The sequence below is a fragment of the Macaca mulatta genome, chromosome 1 (assembly GCF_049350105.2).
Source record: "Macaca mulatta isolate MMU2019108-1 chromosome 1, T2T-MMU8v2.0, whole genome shotgun sequence".
Lineage (NCBI taxonomy): Eukaryota > Metazoa > Chordata > Mammalia > Primates > Cercopithecidae > Macaca > Macaca mulatta.
In genome coordinates, this window is record NC_133406.1 from 13,934,466 (window position 1) to 13,956,884 (window position 22,419).

The window sequence follows — 22,419 nt, forward strand, 5'->3', positions numbered from 1 at the left end:
GCTCACTGCAAGCTCCGCCTCCCAGGTTCACGCCATTCTCCTGGCTCAGCCTCCCGCGTAGCTGGGACTACAGGCGCCCGCCACCTCGCCCGGCTAGTTTTTTGTATGTTTTAGTAGAGACGGCGTTTCACCATGTTAGCCAGGATGGTCTCGATCTCCTGACCTCGTGATCCGCCCGTCTCGGCCTCCCAAAGTGCTGGGATTACAGGCTTGAGCCACCGCGCCCGGCCTAGTTTTACACTTTTTTGTGGATGGTATATGTGAAATGTGGAGACTTCCACATTCTCAGTTTATTCACATTGTAATACTACCTTTGAAAGTTTTTTGTTTTTTGAGATGGAGTTTGGCTCTTGTCTCCCAGGCTGGAGTGCAGTGGCGTGATCTCAGCTCACTGCAACCTCTGCCTTCCGGGTTCAGGCACTTCTCCTGCGTCAGCCTCCCGAGTAGCTGGGATTACAGGCGCCTGCTGCCATGCCTGGCTAATTGTTTGTATTTGTAGTAGAGACGGGGTTTCACCATGTTGGCCAGGCTGGTCTCGAACTCCTGACCTCAGGTGATCCACCTGCCTCGGCCTCCCAAAGTGCTGGGATTACAGGCATGAGCCGCCGCACCCACGCCTCCTTTCTCTTTCTTTTGCCTATTAAATCTTTGCTCTTAACCTTACTCCATGTGTGCTCAAGTTCTTGACTTCCTTGGCACAAAGCAACGAACCTTGCTTACCCCAAACGACGTTGCTTCAGTATCCAGGCTGCTCTCAAACTGCTGGACTCAAGCCGTCCTCCCAACTTGGCCTCCCAAAGTGCTAGGATTGCAGGAGTGAATCACTCGTCAGTTCCAAGGGGTTAGAACTCCCAGGAACTGGGGGAAAAGGCCAGCCAAATTCTTTATTACACAGCCTGGTGTTACTGGAAAAGGGTCTGGATCCAGACCCCAACAGAGGGTTCTTGGATCTTGCCTAAGAAAGAATTTGGGGCCAGTCCACAGAGTAAAGTGAAAACAAGTTTGTTAAAAAAAATCAAGAAGATCGGTCGCGGTGGCTCATACCTGTAATCCCAGCACTTCGGGGGGCTGAGGTGGGCTTATCACCAGAGGTTAGTAGTTTGAGACTATCCTGGCCAACATGGTGAAACCCCATCTCTACTAAAAATACAAAAGTTAGCTGTGTGTGATGGCACACACCTGTAATCCCAGCTACTGGGGAGGCTGAGGCAGGAGAATTGCTTGAACCCAGAAGGTGGAGGTTATAGTGAGCCAAGATCATGCCACTGCACTCCAGCCTGGGTGACAGAGCAAAACTCAGTCTCAAAAAAAAAAAAGAAAAAGTGAAAGAAGGGGTACTTCATAGAATGGTACACACTCTAAAGCAAGAGAAGGAACATGTCCACCTTAGGTACAATGTTTGTATGTAACAGCAAAAAAATAATGGGGAAGATGTGCTCTACTACAGGAGCTTGTGACAAAGGATTTTTTTGTGTGTGTTTGTTGTGAGACAAGGTCTTGGCCCTGTCACCAGCTTGGACTGCAATGGTGTAATCATAACTCACTGCAGCCTCAACCTCCTGGGATTAAGGGATCCTCCCGCCTCATTCCCCATGTAGTTGGGACCACAGGTGTGTGCCACCACACCTGGCTAAGTTTTTAATTTTTTTGTAGAGGCAGGGTCTCACCATGTTGCCCTGGCTGGTGTTGAACTCTTGGGCTCAAGCTATCCGCCCATCTGGGCCTGCCAAAGTGCTGGGATTACAGGTGTGAGACACTGCCTGGTCTTTGTCAAAGGATTGTTAATCCTCTGTAACTACTGTCTTCTGCAAGAATCAATATTTAAAGGGAAAATTAAACTAAGAATGCTTTTGTTCTTAAGATATCGAGACATCAGAACATTTCCTGGGTGTGTTAGGTAAACATTATTAACTTGTTCCCTTCCCTGTAAATACCCGGTGACCAAGAATGCCAGACTTCCTGGGAATGTGCCCCAATGGGTCTCAGCCTCATTTTACCCAGTCCCTATTCAAGGTAAGGTAGCTCTGGTTCCAGTGCCTCTGACACTGATGCTTGACTTCTTTGATACCCCTCAACTTACAGTGTCTGTTTAATGGCTGCTTTCAGCCCACGGTTTTCCTTGTCAGAATATCTTAACTTTGATCATATATATATAGTTTTATTGCATTTTATTTTTTTGAGACGGAGTTCTGATCTGTCACTCAGGCTGGAGTGCAGTGGCTCGATCTCGGCTCACTGCAATCTCTGCCTCCTGGTTCAAGTAATTCTCCCGCCTCAGCCTCCAGAGTAGCTGGGATTACAGGCCCACGCCACCATGGCCAGCTAATTTTTGTATTTTTAGTAGTGACAGGGTTTCACGATGTTGGCCAGGCTGGTCTTGAACTGGCCTTAAGTGATCTGCCCGCCTCAGCCTGCCAAAGTGCTGAGATTACAGGCGTGAGCCACGCGCCTGGCTTGATCATGTGTATGTTTTCATGTGGCTATAAAACAATTCACGTTTTCAATTTTTTTTCAATTGTGTACATTTTTCAAGAAATTACTCCATTTAATTTTATTCCAGTTATCATAGAATGAGGCTATTCTGTAACATTCTTTTGAAATGGAAACACTACGCACAATGGACTGTGGCAACTTGAAAAGAAAGTACAGTTTAATTCAAACAAGTCACAGGCTGCCTGTGTTAGACAAGATGAAGCATTCGCAGTCCGGGACCCTGCATCCTTGTCTGCCACAAACAAGGGTGTCAGCTAGTCTTCTGAGTACGTGCACGCCAGCAACGCGCCCGCTTCGTTACAGCATGGTCCGCGGGTTTAAAAAAAAAGTGCGCGGTCACGTGCAAATTCCCGACTCCAGTGCGTACACGAACCGGCGCACGAGCATCGGTGGCGTGGCCCACTGCGCAGCCGCAGGAGCCGCGCTCCGGACCTCTGCTCAGGCACTGCCGCGGACTACCTCGAGGCCCTTAGTTGACTGGGACCGGAAGTGGCGTGTGCTCTGCCTTTCCGAGTTCCTGGCCCGCGGCCGTCGGGTGTGAGCTTCGCCGACCTCTCTGAGGGTTCGTGGCCCACCGCTCTTTCGCCGTCCCTGCCGCCACCGTCCACGCTCAGCGTCGTAGAGAAGATGGTGGGTCGGAACAGCGCCATCGCCGCCGGTGTATGCGGAGCCCTTTTTATTGGGTACTGCATCTACTTCGATCGCAAAAGACGAAGTGACCCCAACTTCAAGAACAGGCTTCGAGAACGTGAGTGGGTCCTCTCTTCCCTGGCCGGGCCTGCTGCCTCCGTCCGTCGCCCTCCACAGGAGGGGTCCTTGCAGCCCACCCTCCTGTGGGCCGCCCAGGGCGACCGCGTGGTGCGGCCCGCAATGGGCGATGGCGCTGGCTGCGCCGCTCTGGGGGCTCTACTGCCCGGCAGGAATTCCCTCCATTTTGAAGGAAGGATTTTTCCTGTTTTGTTTTCCCCAAACACTTTAGCCGTGCAAATGCATTCTTGATTTGTGTTACAATCTCGGGTGTGTATGGCGTGGGGAGGAGGTTGTCTCTTTTTTTGTCGTTCATCTTTTTAAACCTCTAAAAAAAGTCGTGCATTTTTGTCGCGAATTTTAGTCTTGAGGCTAAATCCGCATGCTCAGTGCAGTAGCATTGTTGCTTTTTTTTTTTTTTTTTTTTTTTTGAGACGGAATCTCGCTCTGTCGCCCAGGCTGGAGTGCAGCGGCGCGATCTCGGCTCACTGCAACCTCCGCCTCCGGAGTTCAAGCGCTTCTCCTGCCTCATCCTCCCCAGTAGCTGGGATTACAGGCGGCCGCCACCACGCCCGGCTAATTTTTTGAATTTAGTAGAGACGGGATTTCACCATGTTGGTCAGGCTAGTCTCGAACTTCTGACCTCAGATGATCCGCCCAGCTCATTGCTGCATTCTTAAACCCTCTTGGTAGCTTCGTTCTAAGTGCTTCCAAGATATGAGTGAATGCTATAGAAATTGCAGGGGAGTCCAAAGGGCTGCGCTTCTCCTGTGGCTCAGTCTTATTTCATACCTGCGACATCTTTTAAGAGAGGTCTACAAAAGGGGAATCGTGACATGAAAACCATTGTGATCCACCTTGAATTTTGGGAGAATCTTCATTTGCATCACCGAAGAGCAAATTTGTTGGAATAAGAAATATTTTTGTAGCTGATCTTGTTCCGCCAAATTAATTTTTGAAATTAAAATTGATACATAAATTACTAAAGTCCAAGGTGTACAAAGAAGGGATTATTGTTTATTTAAGTAACAGTGGTTACGATTTAATTTAGCTATACTAAGTCATTTCAAGCATTCAATAGCCATGTGTGAGCAGTGACTCCAGCGCTGATCTTACTAGCACTTAGAATCAGACATCTAGTTCCAGCTTTCTTATGTTTTAGGAGGGAAGGGATATAGACATAATTTGATTTATGACTAGGTAGACTAATAGAATACTGTTTTGGATTCAGACCCTGAATTTCTAGGGCCAGGTTAGCGGCGTAATTTGTGGTTTCTGAATCCTAATTTCCGTAGTTGTAAAATCAGGTAATGCCACCTGCCTCTTGTTGGTCTTGTGAAGATTGAGATGTTTGAATTGCCTCCCACGTTTCCTGACATGGGAAATGCTCCTCCATAAATGCTAGTAGTCAAATTTTGCCTTCAGGTTATTTTCCTGTAGTTGCCAAAATGGGTGGCAGCTGGGGGATTTGGTGCAAATGCAGAGTTATAAAGAATGGGTTAACCCTGTCGTCCGTTGGAAACCCTGAAGTCCTGTTGCAGAAACAAGAGCTATCATTTTACACAAATGGAGGAATGTTATTTCAAAACTTCTCCGTCATTTTCAGTCTAAAATTTTTTTTTCTGGCCTAAGCAACTTAATGATTACAGTGAATTACTTAGCTGCAGCAGTAACTTTAGGCAAGTAACTTCAAGCTTTAGTTTTGTCTTTTTTAAAATGGTGTAGTGTAGAGTTTTAGTTTTAGTACTGTTCCTCACACATGGTAATTGATGAATGCTAGAGATTTTTGTTGTTGTTTGTTTGAGTCTCTGTTGCCCAGGCTCGAGTGCAGTGGGATGATCTCGGCTTGCTGCAACCTCCGCCTCCCGGGTTCAAGCAATTCTCCTGCCTCAGCCTCCGGAGTAGCTGAGATTACAGGCGCACACCACCACATCTGGCTAATTTTTGTATTTTTAGTAGAGATGGGGTTTCACCGTGTTGGCCAGGTTGGTCTCGAACTCCTGACCTCATGATCCGCCCGTCTCGGCCTCCCAAAGTGCTGGAATTACAGGCGTGAGCCACTGCGTCCAGATGAGATTTTTTTATAAGTAGAATTATTTTGTTGTTTGATGTTTTTGTTATCAAGTAGAATTTATTTAGAATAATCTTGTAGTCTGTTTAAAGGTAATTGTGGCCGGGCGTGGTGGCTTAACGCTTGTAATCTCAGCACTTTGGGAGGCCGAGGTGGGCGGATCACATCATGTCAGGAGTTGGAGACCAGCCTGGCCAGCATGGCGAAACCCCCTCTCTACTAAAAATACAAAAATTACCGGGGTGTGATGGCGCGCACCTGTAATCCCAGCTGCTTGGGAGGCTGAGGCAGAATTGCTAGAATGTGGAAGGTGGAGGTTGCAGTAAGCCGAGATTGCACCACTGAACTCCATCCTGGGGGGACAGAGCAAGACTGTGTCTCCAAAATATATGTGTGTGTATCTGTCTGTCTGTCTGTCTGTCTGTCTATCTATCTATCTATATCATATATCTGTATCATATATAAGTATAAATAGGCCAGGCGCAGTGGCTCACGCCTGTAATCCCAGCACTTTGGGAGGCCAAGGCAGGTAGGTCATGAGGTCAGGAGATCAAGACCAGCCTGGCCAACATGGTGAAATCCCGTCTCTACTAAAAATACAAAAAAAAAAAAATTAGCTGGGCGTGGTGGCGTGCGCCTGTAGTCCCAGCTACTTGGGAGGCTGAGGCAGGAGGATCGCTTGAACCTGGGAGGCTGAGGTTGTAGTGAACCGAGATGGCGCAACTGCACTCCAGCCTGGGTGACAGAGCGAGACTTGGTCTCAAAAAAAAAAAAAAGTGTAATTGCATGACTGGCTGATTTTAAAAACTTTGGCGTTATTTGGCCTTTGTGAAATGAAATTTATTTCAGTTCAGTTAATTTTGAGTTTTTAAAATTAATTTTTTTTAAAAAATTTTGAGTTATTCTAAGACTTATTTCCAGTAGAATATTTACATTTGCAATAAAGAGCAGTTTCTCACATAAGTCACGTAGCTTGTTGGCTTTCTTCTTTTTTGTTAAGAAGAGAGGCTTACTTTGGGAGGCCGAGACGGGCGGATCACGAGGTCAGGAGATCGAGACCAGCCTGGCTAACACGGTGAAACCCCGTCTCTACCAAAAAAATACAAAAAAACTAGCTGGGTGAGGTGGCGGGCGCCTGTAGTCCCAGCTACTTGGGAGGCTGAGGCAGGAGAATGGCGTAGACCCGGGAGGCGGAGCTTGCAGTGAGCTGAGATCCAGCCACTGCACTCCAGCCTGGGCGACACAGCAAGACTCTGTCTCAAAAAAAAAGAAGAGAGGCTTAGGCGGCCAGGCGCAGTGGCTCATGCCTGTAATCCCAGCACTTTGGGAGGCTGAGGCGGGTGGGTTACAAGGTCAGGAGATCGAGACCATCCTGGCTAACGGTGAAACCCCGTCTCTGCTAAAAAATAGAAAAAATTAGCCGGGCATGGTGGCGGGTGCCTGTAGTCCCAGCTCCCTGGGAGACTGAGGCAGAAAAATGGCGGGAACCCGGGAGGTGGAGCGGAAGAGAGGCTTAATTGTTAAAAATGAAGGTTGAGGTTAAATTTGGGATCCTAATTTATTTAAACTTTTTGTCACCTGTTAGCAAAAGCGGAGTATCAGGATCCTTGAAGCATAGTTTTTATCATTCTAAATTATGAGTAAATTAAATGTAATTTCCAAATTACAATGCCAGCTGCAGGTGCATTTCACTTATATGGGACGGATAAAATGACGTTAAAAATATATTAAGCATCTTATTTAAATGAATAAATCTTGGAAACATTGAGTCAAGGCTTGATTTTGCTCATTGTTAAATTTCTTTATGGTTTTTCAGTTGATTACTATCTCTCCCTTTATCACAGAGATTCTGCATTATACTCTATCTGAAAATATGTTAATGTAGCAAGTTAATTGTATCATGAAACTAAAGCCAGAATTTTAATCTTATTGCTAAAAATGTAAAGCAACTCAGAGATCTTAAAATTTGGTAGCTGTGTCAGTTAAATGTATTCACTGGCAATCACATACTCCTCCCCACCTTATTAAAAAAACTTATGACTAAGTTTCACTTTCCTGGCTTTCATGATCAGTTTTGTCATTTTCCCTAAATTCTGGTTTAGCAAATTGTATGTCTCATACAATTGATCCCGCAAACTTGGCACATTCATTTCTGAGGTGCCTTTTGTTTTGATGGTAATAATGTCTTCTCCACACTATTAACTATGGAGGCAGAAGAGAGTCATGTTTCAAAAGCCTGGGTTTGAGTTGCTATTCCACCATTAAGTAATTGCGACCTTGATACATTTTCTTATCTGAAAAATGGGGATGATAATAGTTCCTGGTTTTTTGTTTTTTGTTTTTGTTTGAGACAGAGTTCGCTCTGTCACCCGGGCTCAAAAAGAAAAAAAAAGAAAAAAAAAAAGAAAGGAAAGGTACCTTGACCATAGTAAATGAACCTTCTGTCTGCAGGTAGGCAGACCTCTTTTATGAGACAGAGTCTCGCTCTGTTGCCCAGGCTGGAGTGCAGTGGCTCTATCTCGGCTCACTGCAACCTCCGCCTCCCAGGTTTAAGTGCTTCTCCTGCCTCAACCTCCCGAGTAGCTGGGACTACAGGCACCCGCCACCACACCCGGCCAGTTTTTGTATTCTTAGTAGAGATGGGGTTTCACTGTGTTGACTAGGCTGGTCTCAAACTCCTGACCTTGTGATCTGCCTGGCTCAGCCTCCTAAAGTGCTGGGATTACAGGTATGAGCCACTGCACCCGGCCCTCAGACCTCTTTAGTCATGCATTGAGGCTTGGATTTGTAGAGTGCTTTAAGGTGTTCAGAGGACATTTGCTTGTTTCATGGCTTTTGTTTCTCATTGTAGTCTTCTAAGATTAGACAGACCTTATCTTGGGAGAGTGAGAGATTTGCGTAAAATCACCCAGCTAATAAATATTAGCTAATAATAAGTATTGGAGCCTTACATTTTCTTAACTATGTCAGTAGTTACTCTATGTCATTGGTAGTTTTTAATGATTGTCAATTTAGGGGTAGTCCTCCCTCAGTTTCTTTGAGTGATTGGTTCCAGGCCTCCCCTGGATACCAAAATCTGAGGATGCTTAAGTACCTTTAAGTGGTATAGTATTTTCATATAACCACCATATGCCTCCAGTACACTTTAGGTTTTTTTTTTTTTTCATTTAAGAATGCCAGTTTTCAATATTCCGTAAAGATATAATCTGGCATATTTCAGTAATAAAACTCCCTAATACTAGTGGCGTAATTCTTACCCCTGTTACATGTCCTGTGTTGGTTTGGAAGGGGGGACTTGATCTGCTTATTGTAATTACTTTAGAAGTCCAGCTGCTGGAGCTATCTCCGTCTTGTGAATTGCTAGATCTTCTGCAACAAAGGGAAGGAGAACGCTCCAGTGCAGTGTCACATTGCCTACAGCTCATTGACCAGACTATTCTTATGTCCTTGATAGATCACAGGGAGGGATAGATTCCTAGAGTTAGAAGTGTTTTGCAAATGGAATTAATGACTACCACAGCAATTAGAATTCTTTTCATTCCCATTTTTATAATGACAGAATGTGAATATAACATTACATTTCTTGTAGGAAGAAAGAAACAGAAGCTTGCCAAGGAGAGAGCTGGGCTTTCCAAGGTAATAGTCTGGTTTCTGTTTAAATTATATATTTTATAGAAATATTATTTTAAAATCTGTAATTGGAAATGTCATTAAAATGTAATTGGATAAAGCTAGTTGATACTGGACATTGCATTTTTATTTTAAAATACAGCTTATTTTTAGGAGTAGGTGAATAACATAGTTCCACTGACAATTATCAGGTCCTTCATTATTTCTTTTGCTAGCCATAACAACAAACAGCTTACTGTGTGAACAATAATTAAGGAACAATATGAGGGCCTCAAGACATTTGCACCAAAAGATGAAAAGTTCCTACTCAGGTGCTTCAAAATGATACAATATTACACTTAAGATTTAATTTCCTTACTCCAGCTTCCTTTGAAAGAACCATGGGTTATTATTTCAAAAATTATTCAAGATTATTCAAGCCCACTGATCCAGAATCCCACTGCCCTGACAGATTTTTGCCTTGTTGCAGTACACAGTTCTGGATATAAAACTTGCAATTTATTTTTTCTTTTCATAGATCCTGAGTTCTTGATTATTTTTAATGACTACGTAGGTTTATCTACTTGGCAAAAAATGTTCTGTGGTATGTGTAAGTAAATTAAGTAAATGTTAATCATGGTGTGTGCAGCTTTTCCTTTTTATTGAGATGAGTTCTATTGTCTGGGTTCTTAGGACTTAGATTACTGGATCATTAGTGGTTCTTTTTAAAGCAAGTTGAGAAGAGGAAAAATTAAGTCAACCAGTATGTTTTGTTATTTTGAAACAGTTGTGTAAACACAGCTGGTTGACTGGACATGGTAATAGTGAAGTGAAAATGGGAGGGAACTACTTTGTTGTTCTAGTAGGTTCAGACTACGTTTCTGAAATGTGTAATGTGTTTATTATGCTTTTGGTAACATATTTTTAAGGGCATAGGAAAATGGATTGAGACATGCACCAGTATGTATTTTTAGATTCAGAAATAGAATTAAATTATTGCCATATGCTGGGATAGTCCATGAAAGATGTCTCCACTATCAGAAATTTAAACTGTTTCACTTGTGTTGGCTAGGCTAATAAGAGCATGTACAATGTAATTAAGTACCAAAAACTTGCACTAATAGAAGTTTAGGTTGGTTTTCTCTCTCTCTCTCTCTTTTTTTTTTTTTTTTTTTTGGAGGTGGAGTGTCACTCTGCCACCAGGGTGGAGTGCAGTGGCGTGATCTCGGCTCACTGCAACCTCTGCCTCCCAGGTTCAAGCGATTCTCCTGCCTCAGCCTCCCAAGTAGCTGGGACTACAGGTGCATGCCACCACACCCAGCTAATTTTTGTATTTTAGTAGAGACGGTGTTTCACCATGTTGGCCAGCATAACCTCAATCTCTTGACCTTGTGATCCGCCTGCCTGGGCCTCCCAACGTGCTGGGATTACAGGCATGAGCCACCGCACCCAGCTACTGAAGTTTAGGTTTTCAATAAAAATGGCCTTTTTTCTTTGAGACAAGGTCTCACCCTGTCACCCAGGCTGGAGTGCAGTAGCGGTGCAATCACAGCTCACTGCAGCTTCGACTTCCTGGGTTCAAGCAATCCTGCTTTAGCCTCCCTAGCAGCTGGACTATAGGCATGGGCCACCATGCCTAGCTAATTTTTCATTTTTTTGTAGAGAGAGGCTGAGGTAGGAGGATCACTTGAGCCTGAGAGGTGAAGGCACTGAGCTGTGATCACACTACTGCACTACAGCCTGGGCGACAGAGTGAGACCCTGTCTCAAAAAATAGTCTTTTAGATGCATGTAAAATCTAGGATGGGTGCGTTGGCTTATACCTGTAATATTAGCACTTTGGGAGGCCGAGGTGGGTGGATCATCTGAGGTCAGGAGTTTGAGACCAGCCTGGCCAACATTGTGAAACCGTATCTCTACTAAAAATACAAAAATTTAACTGGGCATGGTGGCAGGTGCCTGTAATCCTAGATACTTGGGAGGCTGAGGCAGGAGAATCACTTGAATCCGGGAGGTGGAAGTTGCAGTGAGCTGGGATTGTGCCACTGTACTCCAGCCTAGGTGACAGAATGACACTGTGTCTCAAAAACAACAACAACAAAAAACAAATCTATATAAAATAATGTTGAATCATAAGGACAAATTGATTACAGTTGTATAAAAATCTACAATAATGGCAATCCGAAAATAGTGTAAAGTGTATAGATGGTATAGATTTTGTACTCTTTTTACATTCAAGTTAGAGCTTTCTAAGAATTTTTCAAATACAAACTCAAGTTTTTTCTTTTATTCGTTTGAATGTAGATGAACTCCTAATTCCTACAAGTGTTATTCAGGAGTAAAGTTCTTCTATCAGTTTTTTTAGAATGATTGATTGGGTTTTTATTGTTTTTATTGATACCTGTGTATTGGTTATATCCCCTGGCATAATTGTGGTGTCAATTATTAAATATTTTATTTCCAGTTACCTGACCTTAAAGATGCTGAAGCTGTTCAGAAGTTCTTCCTTGAAGAAATACAGCTTGGTGAAGAGTTACTAGCTCAAGGTAATAGTCATTGAAGCACTAAGGAACTGGGTAGAGTTTTTCTCACTGATAGAAATTTATAATGATAAGAGGTTTTGTTTGTGTAATTTGGTTATAAGAAAAGGTACTCCAGATATCTCAAGGCAAGTTTTTAGGCACTTAATAATTGGAAGATTATTTTGTGTGAGACTGGCTCTAGAAAGAAATATTCCTTGTGGGATATTGTTGTCCATAATATGTTTTAAGTGAGTTTTAGGTTTTCTTGCTATATCATATGATATAGAAGATATAGTAAGTTTTTACAAATGAGGTTCTCTTACTCTGAAGTAGTTTCTAATGTATAGCCATAGTGCGATATGTAAATAGTAACTGAAGGAATATGAGCTAGGAATATACTACTCAACTCCTTCATCTAATCTTCAGATCTTTTCCAGTATTTATAGGAAGGAATGGCTAATGTAAGGTCCCAGAGAAGGTTAATTTACCTAATCAAGGTCACACGGTGAGTTCATGACCCCTTATTTCAGAACCAACTTGTTATCTGATCCAGAATTTAGCCTTTTCATTACATTGTACTTCATTTATTTCATCAACAGTGCTAAGAAGTTTCTAAAAAACATTCTGTCAGTCTTTAAAGTTCAGCTATGAAATTGAAATTATCAAATTGACAAACGTGAGAACCATAATTTACTCAGTAATCTCAAACGTAGATTTGAACTAGTTGCTATCATTAATAAAACTGCAGTCAGGTATTTTTAAATTCTGATTGCTGTATCAATAGATTTAGATAGAATTTAACTACATGATGTGGGGCATTTGTGTGTGAATGGGTTTTTGTTGTTTCTTTTATGGGAGAATTTAATCCATTGAAAATGGTGGTAACTACCTTTTTATGTCTCCCCTTTGCCAAGAAATACTTTTTTGATGTCAATAGAATTGCTCAATTAATTTGACTTAGAGTCACAGTACTCAAATTGCCAACAGACTGGGAAGAGTTAAAAATCATTGAGTAGGCCGGGCGCGGTGGCTCAAGCCTGTAATCCCAGCACTTTGGGAGGCCGAGATGGGCGGATCACGAGGTCAGAAGATCGAGACCATCCTGGCTAAAAAACTAGCTGGGCGAGGTGGCGGGCGCCTGTAGTCCCAGCTACTCGGGAGCCTGAGGCAGGAGAATGGCGTAAACCTGGGAGGCGGAGCTTGCAGTGAGCTGAGATCCGGCCACTGCACTCCAGCCTGGGTGACAGAGCAAGACTCCGTCTCAAAAAAAAAAAAAAAAAATTATTGAGTAGGGACAGACATGGTGGCTCATGCCTATAATCCCAGCACTTTGGGGAGCTGAGGCAGGAGGATGGCTGGAAGCCAGGAGTTTGAGACCATCATCAACAACAAAGTGAGACTCTCATCTCTACAGTAAATGAGAAAATAAGCCAGGTGCCATAGCATGCACCTGTAGCCAACTGCTGGGAGACTGAAGTAGGAGAATATCTTGAACCCAGGAGTTTGAGGCTCCAGTGAGCTGTGATGGTGCCATTGCATTCCAGCCTGGGCAACAGAGTGATATGCTGTCTCTTAAAAACTGTATACATAAAATCTGTAACTGCAGAGGAGTACAAGATAGGCACCAATCAGGAGACATTTCCAGGTCTCCTACAGGCATCACACTGCAATTTCTCCATCAGTCTGAGAGAGGACCCAGGCATTGGGGAAAGGGAAGGCATTCCCCCTCAGTGCTAAAGCAGTGCTGCATACTGAGTTGCTCTGCTCCTTGCATCGTATAACACTGGGTTTGATCTTCCTATGCTGATAGATGGATTTTATGATATTCTTGATGCCATTAACAAAAGATACCACTTATGATTTGACCGTTCAGTCAGCAAAAGTTGTAGCAGCATCCACTTTGCACAGGAAGGGAGCTCAAGATGAGAAGATCACTGCACTTGAGGTTGTGTCAGTGTGTCTTCTACTACACTTGAGGTTGTGTCAGTGTATCTTCTTCGGCATTGTTGCTAAATCTGCAGATAAGGTAATCAACAGTGCTAGTTCAGAAGAGATGTAATTATGGTATGTATTCAGAAGCAGGAACTGACTTAGCCAATCTTTTGATTACTGTAATTCTAAACTGACCATCAGTGGATCACTGTGCAGCCCTGTGTCTGATCTCTTGTGATGGGTATCATTACATCATCATTTCAGTATCTGGGAAAGGAATTGACCAAGCAGCTCAAGATGGTGCCTGCAGACCCAGATGACAATGACCTACACAACTGGAGTATCCTGAAACATTGTGTAGATGGGACAATCATAGTCCTCACATTGGCAGTGGAGATTCACCTGTTTCTGATGGATGGTCAAGAGGTTAAGAAAAGCTCTTGGAAACCTTTACTTATACTCAGGTGCCATCAGATACTCCGCAGTACTCAAAATTTTACCCAAAATGTTTCTCAGTCTTTCCACAGCAGCCAATTGGTAGAACAAAAAACATATACCAGACTTAAGAGCCTAGAAAGAACACCAGAGTGACTATCCTGATACCCAGGCTTGCCATCAGCTGACAGGGTCAAGTGCATTGGGTGTGATGGTAGAGATACTCCCTAAGACATACTTAATATCCTCAGCTTGCTGGGGAAAAATTAGTAAGGTTGATCTGAAACTGTTTTCTCGTTTGTTTTTTTGAAGTGGAGGTTTACTCTGTCACCCAGAGTGCAGTGATTAGAGTGCAATGGCGCGATAAGGGCTCACTGCAACCTCCAACTCCCAGGTTCAAGCGATTCTCCTGCCTCAGCCTCATGAGTAGCTGGGATTATAGGCATGCGCCACCAAGCCTGGCTAATTTTTTTCTATTTTTGGTGGAGATGGGGTTTCACCATGTTGGTCAGACTGGTCTCGAACTCCTGACCTCAAGTAATCTGCCTGCCTCGGCTTCCCAAAGTGCTGGGATTATGGGTGTGAGCCACTACACCCAGTCCATTCTTACTCTTTGAGATCAGTTTCCTGTGAATTTATATAATGGAAAATTGGTAAATAAAAAGAACCTAGTAAAAAGTGATCTTAATGGTATTAACAACTGGAAAAGGTCTGAGGTGTTTTTTGTTTTGTTTTGTTTTGTTTTTGAGATGGAGTCTCATTCTGTTGCCCAGGCTGGAGTGCAATGGCGCAATCTCAGCTCACTGCAACCTCCACCTCCCGGGTTCAAGCGAGGGTTCAAGCAATTCTTGTGCCTCAGCCTCCCAAGTAGCTGGGATTACAGGCATGCGCCACCAGGCCCAGCTTTTTTTTTTTTTTTTTGAGATGGAGTCTCACTCTTTCACCAGGCTGGAGTGCAGTGGCACGATCTTGGCTCACTGCAACCTCTGCCTCCCAGGTTCAAGTGATTCTGCTGCCTCAGCCTCCTGAACAGCTGGGACTACAAGCACGTGCTACCACACCCAGCTAATTTTTGTATTTTTAGTAGAGAACGGGTTTCACCATGTTGGCCAGGATGGTCTCGATATCTGGAGCTCATGAGATCCAACCACCTCGGCTTCCCAAAGTGCCGGGATTAAGGTGTAAACCACCACACCTGGCCTAATTTTTGTATTTTTAGTAGAGATGGGGTTTCACCATGTTGGCCAGGCTGGTCTTGAACTCCTGATCTCAGGTGATCCACCCACCTCGGCCTCGCTAAGTGCTGGGATTACAGGTGTGAGCCACTGCTCCCATCCAGTTCTGAGATTTACCTCAATTGCATGCTAACAGGTTAGTTTGCCCCAATTTCATGGATGCTGGCAAAAGACATGAGACCCCTGGGCTAGAGACAAAGGACAGCTCGTTATTCACTGCAATAATAGTAACAAGGGTATTGGCATTTGCACTGGTTTCCCAAGCCACAGCTCCTATAGGCAATGCAGAAAGTCAGGGGACACATGTACATGTAGTGGGTTACATATAGGAGAGGAGCCCTGAATTTAAGGATCCTTAAGTTTTTATAATGGGCAGTAAACATGTGTGCACTTTTCCCTACACATAGGGAATGTTGCAAACCTGCCTTTGCTCCAGAGGGAGGAAGTTTCTATTCTGAGGTTGTTCACTGTACAAACATCCTTGAAAAGACAGTTTGGAGCGAAGGCAGTAAATATCTGCTCAGAAGTGCAGAAATGTGAGAAACTTGAGGAGAATTGTACCTCTACTTGTATTGTTATTTTTTAAAAATATATCTAATGGCATTATTTTTATGTAAGGCACGTTAAAATATTTTGATGGGAACCTCCTATACAGAAGAGTGCTTAATTTAAAATACTTAATTAGCATAGTTTTGCTCAAATAATTTGGGGCAGTTTTGGAATTAGGGCCAAGTGCAGTGGCTCATGCCTGTAATCTCAGCACATTGGGAAGCCAAGACAGGAGGATTACTTGAGTCCAGGAGTTTGAGACCAGGCTGAGCAACATAGTGAGACTCCGTTTTTACAAAAAAAAAAAAAAAAAAAAATTAGCAAAATTAGCCTGGTGTGGTGGTGCACACCTAATGGTCCTAGCTACTTGGGAGGTTGAGGTGGCAGGATTGCTTGAGCCCAGGAAGTTGAGGCTGCAGTCAGCCAAGATCCAGCCTGGGTGACAGAGGGAGATCGGGGGAGGGGGGAGGGATTGCATTGGGAGTTATACCTGATGTAAATGACGAGTTGATGGGTGCAGCACACCAACATGGCACAAGTATACATATGTAACAAACCTGCACGTTATGCACATGTACCCTACAACTTAAAGTATAATAATAATAAATAAATTTTTAAAAAAATAAATAAAAAAATAAAAAGGCAGAAAAGAAAAAAAAACAAAGAAATCTCAAATGACAAATAATCTGACAATAAATCTTTCTTTAACATTTTACCACACACACAAAAAAATAAATAAATAAATAAATAAAATAAAATGGAGTTAACTAAGGACAAGGTGCACATAGCAGATACTTAATATTTATTGAATTAAGTGAACTTTGAAAAACTGTAAGCCTAAAGTGTTTTTTTTCAAATGTAATGTGTCTGTTGAAGGATATTTGTAGATAAAGGAAAATAAACCCCCCCACTCAGAGTTAATCATGGCTTTATTTCTCCTGTCATATTTCATTAGTGTGACCATTTTTCCTGCTAGTATCACTTAAAAATTTTTTTTCCTTCTCATGTAATACCATTCAAATAGTACAAAGACTTGACTTAATGTGAAATTGAATCTTCTTTCCACCTCAGTCCCCAGTCTTGTAGTTCCCTGTTACAGAAAAGTACTATTCGATTCTCAGCAATTGTCTCATGTAGTCTTTCAGAAATATTCCAAGTATATAAATAGTAATACTTTGACATTTTTATACATTGATTTCCCCCTTATGTATGTATGTTTGAAACACTTCCATATCAGTACATGTAATCTGAATCATTCTTGTTAGTGGCTTCATAATAGCTGTATGAATGCACTATAGGTTATTTCCAGCATTTTACTTGCATAGCGTTTTTGGTCAGCATCATTTGGATATGGCGTGTAAAGTTAATTTTGACAAAGGCCAAGACTTTTCGGGTTACATGTAATTTTATGTAAATCTTACAGGTGAATATGAGAAGGGCGTAGACCATCTGACAAATGCAATTGCTGTGTGTGGACAGCCACAGCAGTTACTGCAGGTCTTACAGCAAACTCTTCCACCACCAGTGTTCCAGATGCTTCTGACTAAGCTCCCAACAATTAGTCAGGTAAGGAATTGGAATGTTATGACATAAAAGTGAGTAGGATTTAGAACCGAATGATTAGGGACATTTTAAAATGAGCCTAGTGAACATGATGAAATAAACTCATGTGTATAATGAAAACAAACGAGAGTATCAGTGCTTGACATTTTCTTCTCTGATGGGAAACATCCAGATGACTGCCCAGATCTAGTGATTGTGCCCTGGAATGGATCGGGAAGTATGTGTCTTAGTGATAAGTCTCAGGTCTTAGTAGTCAACTGTCCAAATTCAGGTCACTCTTGGCTACTTTCTACAAGTAGCTTTCTGCCTACTCTTCCAGGAGACCATGCCTTCTGTTAGGTGATCTGACAAAGGAGCCTAGGTAGCTGTAGCCTAGATATTAGGGCATTCAGGAGCATGGATTCCCTCTGACTCACTTGTGTAAAGGCTCAGTGCCTCTGCTGCTCATGAGGTGCTCTCAGTTTGTAGTTATTTGACGTAGTTATTTGAGTTTGTAGTTATTTGACGACATCCCCAAATCCCTACTCAAAAATGCAAAATACCATTAATATACTGTAAAAGATTAACTTATGTGTAAATTAGGAGTTAATTAAAATGCTTTCTGTTCATTTTGAGTTCAAGGAGCCCAAATGAATCTACTTTTTGGAATAGCGTGTCAATTACATGTATCGATTTCCCAAGTTGTTATGATTAAAACAGTGAATGATGATAGGAAGTATTTACAGAACTTGAGAGTTTTAACTGGTTAATTTTTCAAACTGATTTTTACTCAACTGAATTAGAAAAGGACTGGAAAGGGAAGTAAAGGTCCCAACGATTTGAGGGAACGAGTTGGACAACCAAGGACTTGGGTCTAAATTGTTTTTATTTAGACTAATGTGGTTCTAGTTCTAGAGGATTCATACTGGAATCATCAGTTTAATATTACGCTTTTTGAAAGTCAGCATGGTATAGTACTTTTGGAAAATTGGCCTGAGGGTGATATTTTTTGGAATATTTGTAAGTACACTATGAAGCCTAATTCCTTAAAAATGACCTCTGAATCACAGTTATCAGTGTTCTTGGTTTGCCTGAGAGTGAAAAGATTTTAAATTCTTTTTGGTTTTAGTTACATAATCAACTGATGTAGTATTATGTAATGATGGCTGGATACAGTGTCTCATGCCCTATAATCCTAGCACTCACTTGAACTCAGGAGTTCAAGGCCAGCCTGGGCAACATGGTAAAACCCTGTCTCCACCAAAAATAAAAAAAATTAGCAGGGCGTGGTGGCATGAATCGTGGTTCCCGCTACTCAGGAGGTTGAGTTGGGGGAGGATCGCTTGAGCCCAGTAGGCAGAGGTTGCAGTGAGCCGAGACTGTGCTACTGCACTCCAGCCTGGGTGTCAGAGACCCCATCTGAATTAAAAATATATATAATGTAATGCTCTGTCTCCTTTAGCCGGGCATGGTGGCACGAGTCTGTAGTCCCAGCTACTCAGGAGGCTGAAGTGGGGGAGGATTGCTTGAGCCCAGGAGGCAGAGGTTGCAGTGAGCTGAGATTGTGCTACTGCATTCCAGCCTGGGTGACAGAGACCCCATCTGAATTAAAAATATATGTAATGTAATGCTTTGCCTCCTTTGTTAACTTGACTTTTGAAATGGGACCGACAGTAGTGTGATCATTGTTTTCTTGGATGCTGACGGTGTGTAAAGTATTACATATTGAGTTAAATGTCAGAATGGGTGAATTTTACCAAGATTCGATTATTTGAATACAGAGAGCATTTTATGTTGAAGTTAGAATCCTGATTACATGCTTATGACACTTTAAAAAACTATTTTTTTTTCTTTCAGAGAATTGTAAGTGCTCAGAGCTTGGCTGAAGATGATGTGGAATGAGAAACAAATGTCAACATAATAAAATCTCAGTTAAAAATATTTTAAAAAGTCTTGGTAGTTGAGCAGCTCTGGGGAAATAAGGGCAAATATGCTTGTTATGAACTACACTGAAATCTACCAAAGTTAATGTTTACTTTGTGTAGATCCATTTGTCTATTTTATTTATTTTTCCCAGTGAAAAGTGTATTTTGATAATTTTTCATTTTATAAATACACTATGAGTTACTGAAATATGGATTTTGTTTATTCCTGAAACAAACTGTACATATGACATGGCTTATGTTAAAAATACCCAGTGCTCAGTTTTGAAAGATAGGCAAAAAACAAAAAAAAAGTATAGGAGAAATTGAAGAATGTACACTTTTAGCTGGCACATTTTGCCGTAAATCCGGAAATTTGATAGGCTTGTGTTTGTGAAAACTGAGCATTGAAGGTTTTGATTGATCATTTCTTTCCATTTAATCTCTGAGACATAAGTATGTGAGGTGTGCTGCTGTGCTGGGTTAACAGCTTCCTTCCCTTTCTGTGTATCAGTCTTGAAATGTTCTGTTTAAATCAGTAGGCTTAATGTGTTCTGGGTATTTATCTCCTTGTATTTTAAATATATGTAGTTGCAAATAGCACCAGTAATTAGATCTCTGTACACCCCAGTCTAGCCTTGTGAGCTTCGCCAGTTAGTGTGTGCTCACTTTCCCTCCATTTGTTACATGAGAGAACGCGTCTGCTGATCTCTGAAGTGTCCCTTTTAGCTTCTGATTCATTGGGTTCTGTTGGGCATCTTTAAATCCACCTTAACCTGAGGAATGTATGTGGGCAACCAGGCCCTGCTTTTTTTTATATTCTGAATTTTGCATGCTTGCCTGACTTAGTATTTCTGAATTGATCTTTTTTTTTTTTTTTTTAAATGGTATAACTATCTTGATTTTCACTGAAATTATATGGTTCTGTCAGTACTTTGTAAATTAATCCGAAACTTTTAAGGTAACTGGGATGATCTGCTTGTAAAAATGTTTGTTGCCTTTTGCTTTTATCTTCAGTGTACCTCCTCAATCCTACTTCAACTGGATTAATTTATCTTGTTAAACGATGAGAGTAAGTTGCAACCTTGTGACTGAAGTCTTGAAAAGAGTGGAGCAGGTGGGACCTCTTATTCTCAAATAGTGACATATTCTCTGTAGTCACAGATCCAGTTTCAGAACTGAGTAAGGATCCTTGGTACTTGGTGGCATCTGTTGAACTGAGGAGCATTTCTCATTGTAAAGATTGCCTTTGTTCTGTCTAAAGAAGTCTGTGGAGAAATCCCAAAGACTTTTCCTATGTACTAGGCATTTTATTTTGGTTGACTTACAAACTCTTCTTAATCATTACTAATCTCGGTTTTTTTGTGGTGTAGTGGAAAGAGAAACAGTTCTAGTTTCTGCCTCTGATTAGCCGCACAGCCTTGAACAAATCACATTTCATCTTTGAACTTACCTCTACTGTTACACTAGGCGACTCACATTTGAGGACTTTTCTCGGGTATCTTGAGGGTTTGTGATCCTGAATCCTTAAACAGTGCTTTTTTGTTACACAGGATGCTTTTTTCGGGGGGTGACCAGTACAGATGTGCCAGTTAGTTTTATTAGTGGGATCCCAAATCCAGAGCAGTGCAGTGGTGATTGGTCAGTGGCTCACCAGGCAGCTAAGAAGTCTGAGGCAGCAGCCCAGACATGTGTAGAGGGGCAGCTAGAGGGAGAACGGATGGGAAAGGGAGCAAGAGGCAGACAGCTCAGCAAGGGAAGAGCAGACTCGGAAAAAGGAGGTCTGGCTGGAGGAGTGAGGGGCAGCTTAAGTTTGGGGAGGGTAGAAACACCGTTTCCTTGGCAACTGGAGTGCAGTATGAGCTGGGTATCACCTGGCTGTGAACATACTGGCTTTGCTGTAATGCTTGAAAAGGCAGTGGTACCTTCATTTTACAGCTCAGTAAGCCAAGTACATTTTCTTATTTAAATGACAACTTTGGTGCTTTAAAATGAGGTACCACTTTTTAAAGCTAGCTGTGTCAAGTTAAAGAAAGAAATCAGCACTTTTTTCTCCCAGAAATGTAATTGCCAAACACTATCCATTCCCATCTTAAGTTTTACAAGTGATAGAATCAGCTCGTTGTAGTGATGCTGGCCAAATGGTGCCCAGCGGGTGAGAACGGAAAAACCCCAGATTTCAGTGAACTAATACACAGCTTGAGTGTTTCCATGTGCTAATGTTGCACACTTACTAAAAACAAAAACTTTGGAAATGGAAAATAATGTAGTAGTGCAACAGTTGACATGCTTCTTTGGGCAAAGATACATTGTTTTGTTCCACAATTTGTATTTAAAGGCCAAATAACATTTAAAACGTAGATTTACTGGCCTTAGCAATGCTGGCCTGTTAACTGATAACTAGAACTTAGGTTCACATTTATGTAAAGTGTGTAAAAGCTAGTAGAGCGTGCATAGTAGGCACTCAGGAAATGTTTGGTTCCTTTTGCCCCTCAGTAAGTTTATTTTACCATCTTCCCGCCTGCCGTTCTGACTTTATTAAGTCAGCCTGTGGACCAGAGTGTTAATGAGAGTTATTGCAGAAGAGACTGAGAAAATTGATATATCATGCAGATAACATACAAAATCTTTTTGTAACGTAAAAAAATGCAGTTTTATTATTGCTTGTGCCTCAACTGTTTAAGTGAATATTAAAGGGCTTGGAGAAAACTTTGGCTTGGCGTATGTTTGGAGAACACTCTCTGCTGAATTTGATGAGTCTGAAGCTGTGGGTTTTTTGTTATTAACGTCTTTCAGGATGTCTAGAGCTGCAGGCTTCTCTGCCAGGAGAATGCACATTTGCCTCAGATTCCAGGTGAAGAAAATCCCTGTGGTCGTGTCAGCTCCCGAGGGCTTCCGGGTGGTGGTGGGCCCAGCTTCAGGAGATGGCAGTCTCCTGGAAGGCCCGTTAAAACAGATTCCTGAGAGAGGAGCTAAGTGGTGATGTTGCTGACATGTGAAACATGAAGCCCTGTTAGAGAAACTAGCTGTGTTAAGGTTACAGAATATGTACATCAGCATTGTAAGAAGCGGCGGCTAATTGGTAGCAGAACGCGCTAGCTGAGAATACGTTGTATTCTACATCACTGATAAGGATCTGAAGTATACAAGTCATCAGTATCAGATCTATGAGAGTTTTTGTAATTTTGCTCTAACATAAAATTCTCATTGCCACCTCCAAAGTTATATTAATTGTAAAAGTGATGCTTTGGAGAGGCTGGAAGGGGGTGTGCCCTAGCCGCCTCAGCTCCTGCCACAAACTGCTCAGGTAAGCAGGACCTGAGTGTGTTGGAAAGACTGAGTTGAAGAGCAGATTGACACAGG

The 22,419-nt window shown here is 42.2% G+C and overlaps 1 protein-coding gene and 1 non-coding gene across 2 annotated transcripts; both read left to right on the forward strand.

The window, feature by feature from the left end:
- Positions 1-2,992: 2,992 nt before the first annotated feature.
- Positions 2,993-21,726, forward strand: TOMM20 (translocase of outer mitochondrial membrane 20). The gene is given in 5 exon segments (NM_001261051.1): positions 2,993-3,241; positions 8,901-8,947; positions 11,384-11,465; positions 17,016-17,158; positions 18,992-21,726. Coding segments are annotated over 5 exon segments (438 nt in total). The 5' UTR covers positions 2,993-3,120; the 3' UTR covers positions 19,037-21,726.
- LOC114675092 (small nucleolar RNA SNORA14) lies at positions 3,909-4,043 on the forward strand. The gene has a single exon (XR_003726192.2). It is a non-coding gene; the product is annotated as a small nucleolar RNA SNORA14 (small nucleolar RNA).
- Positions 21,727-22,419: the final 693 nt, after the last annotated feature.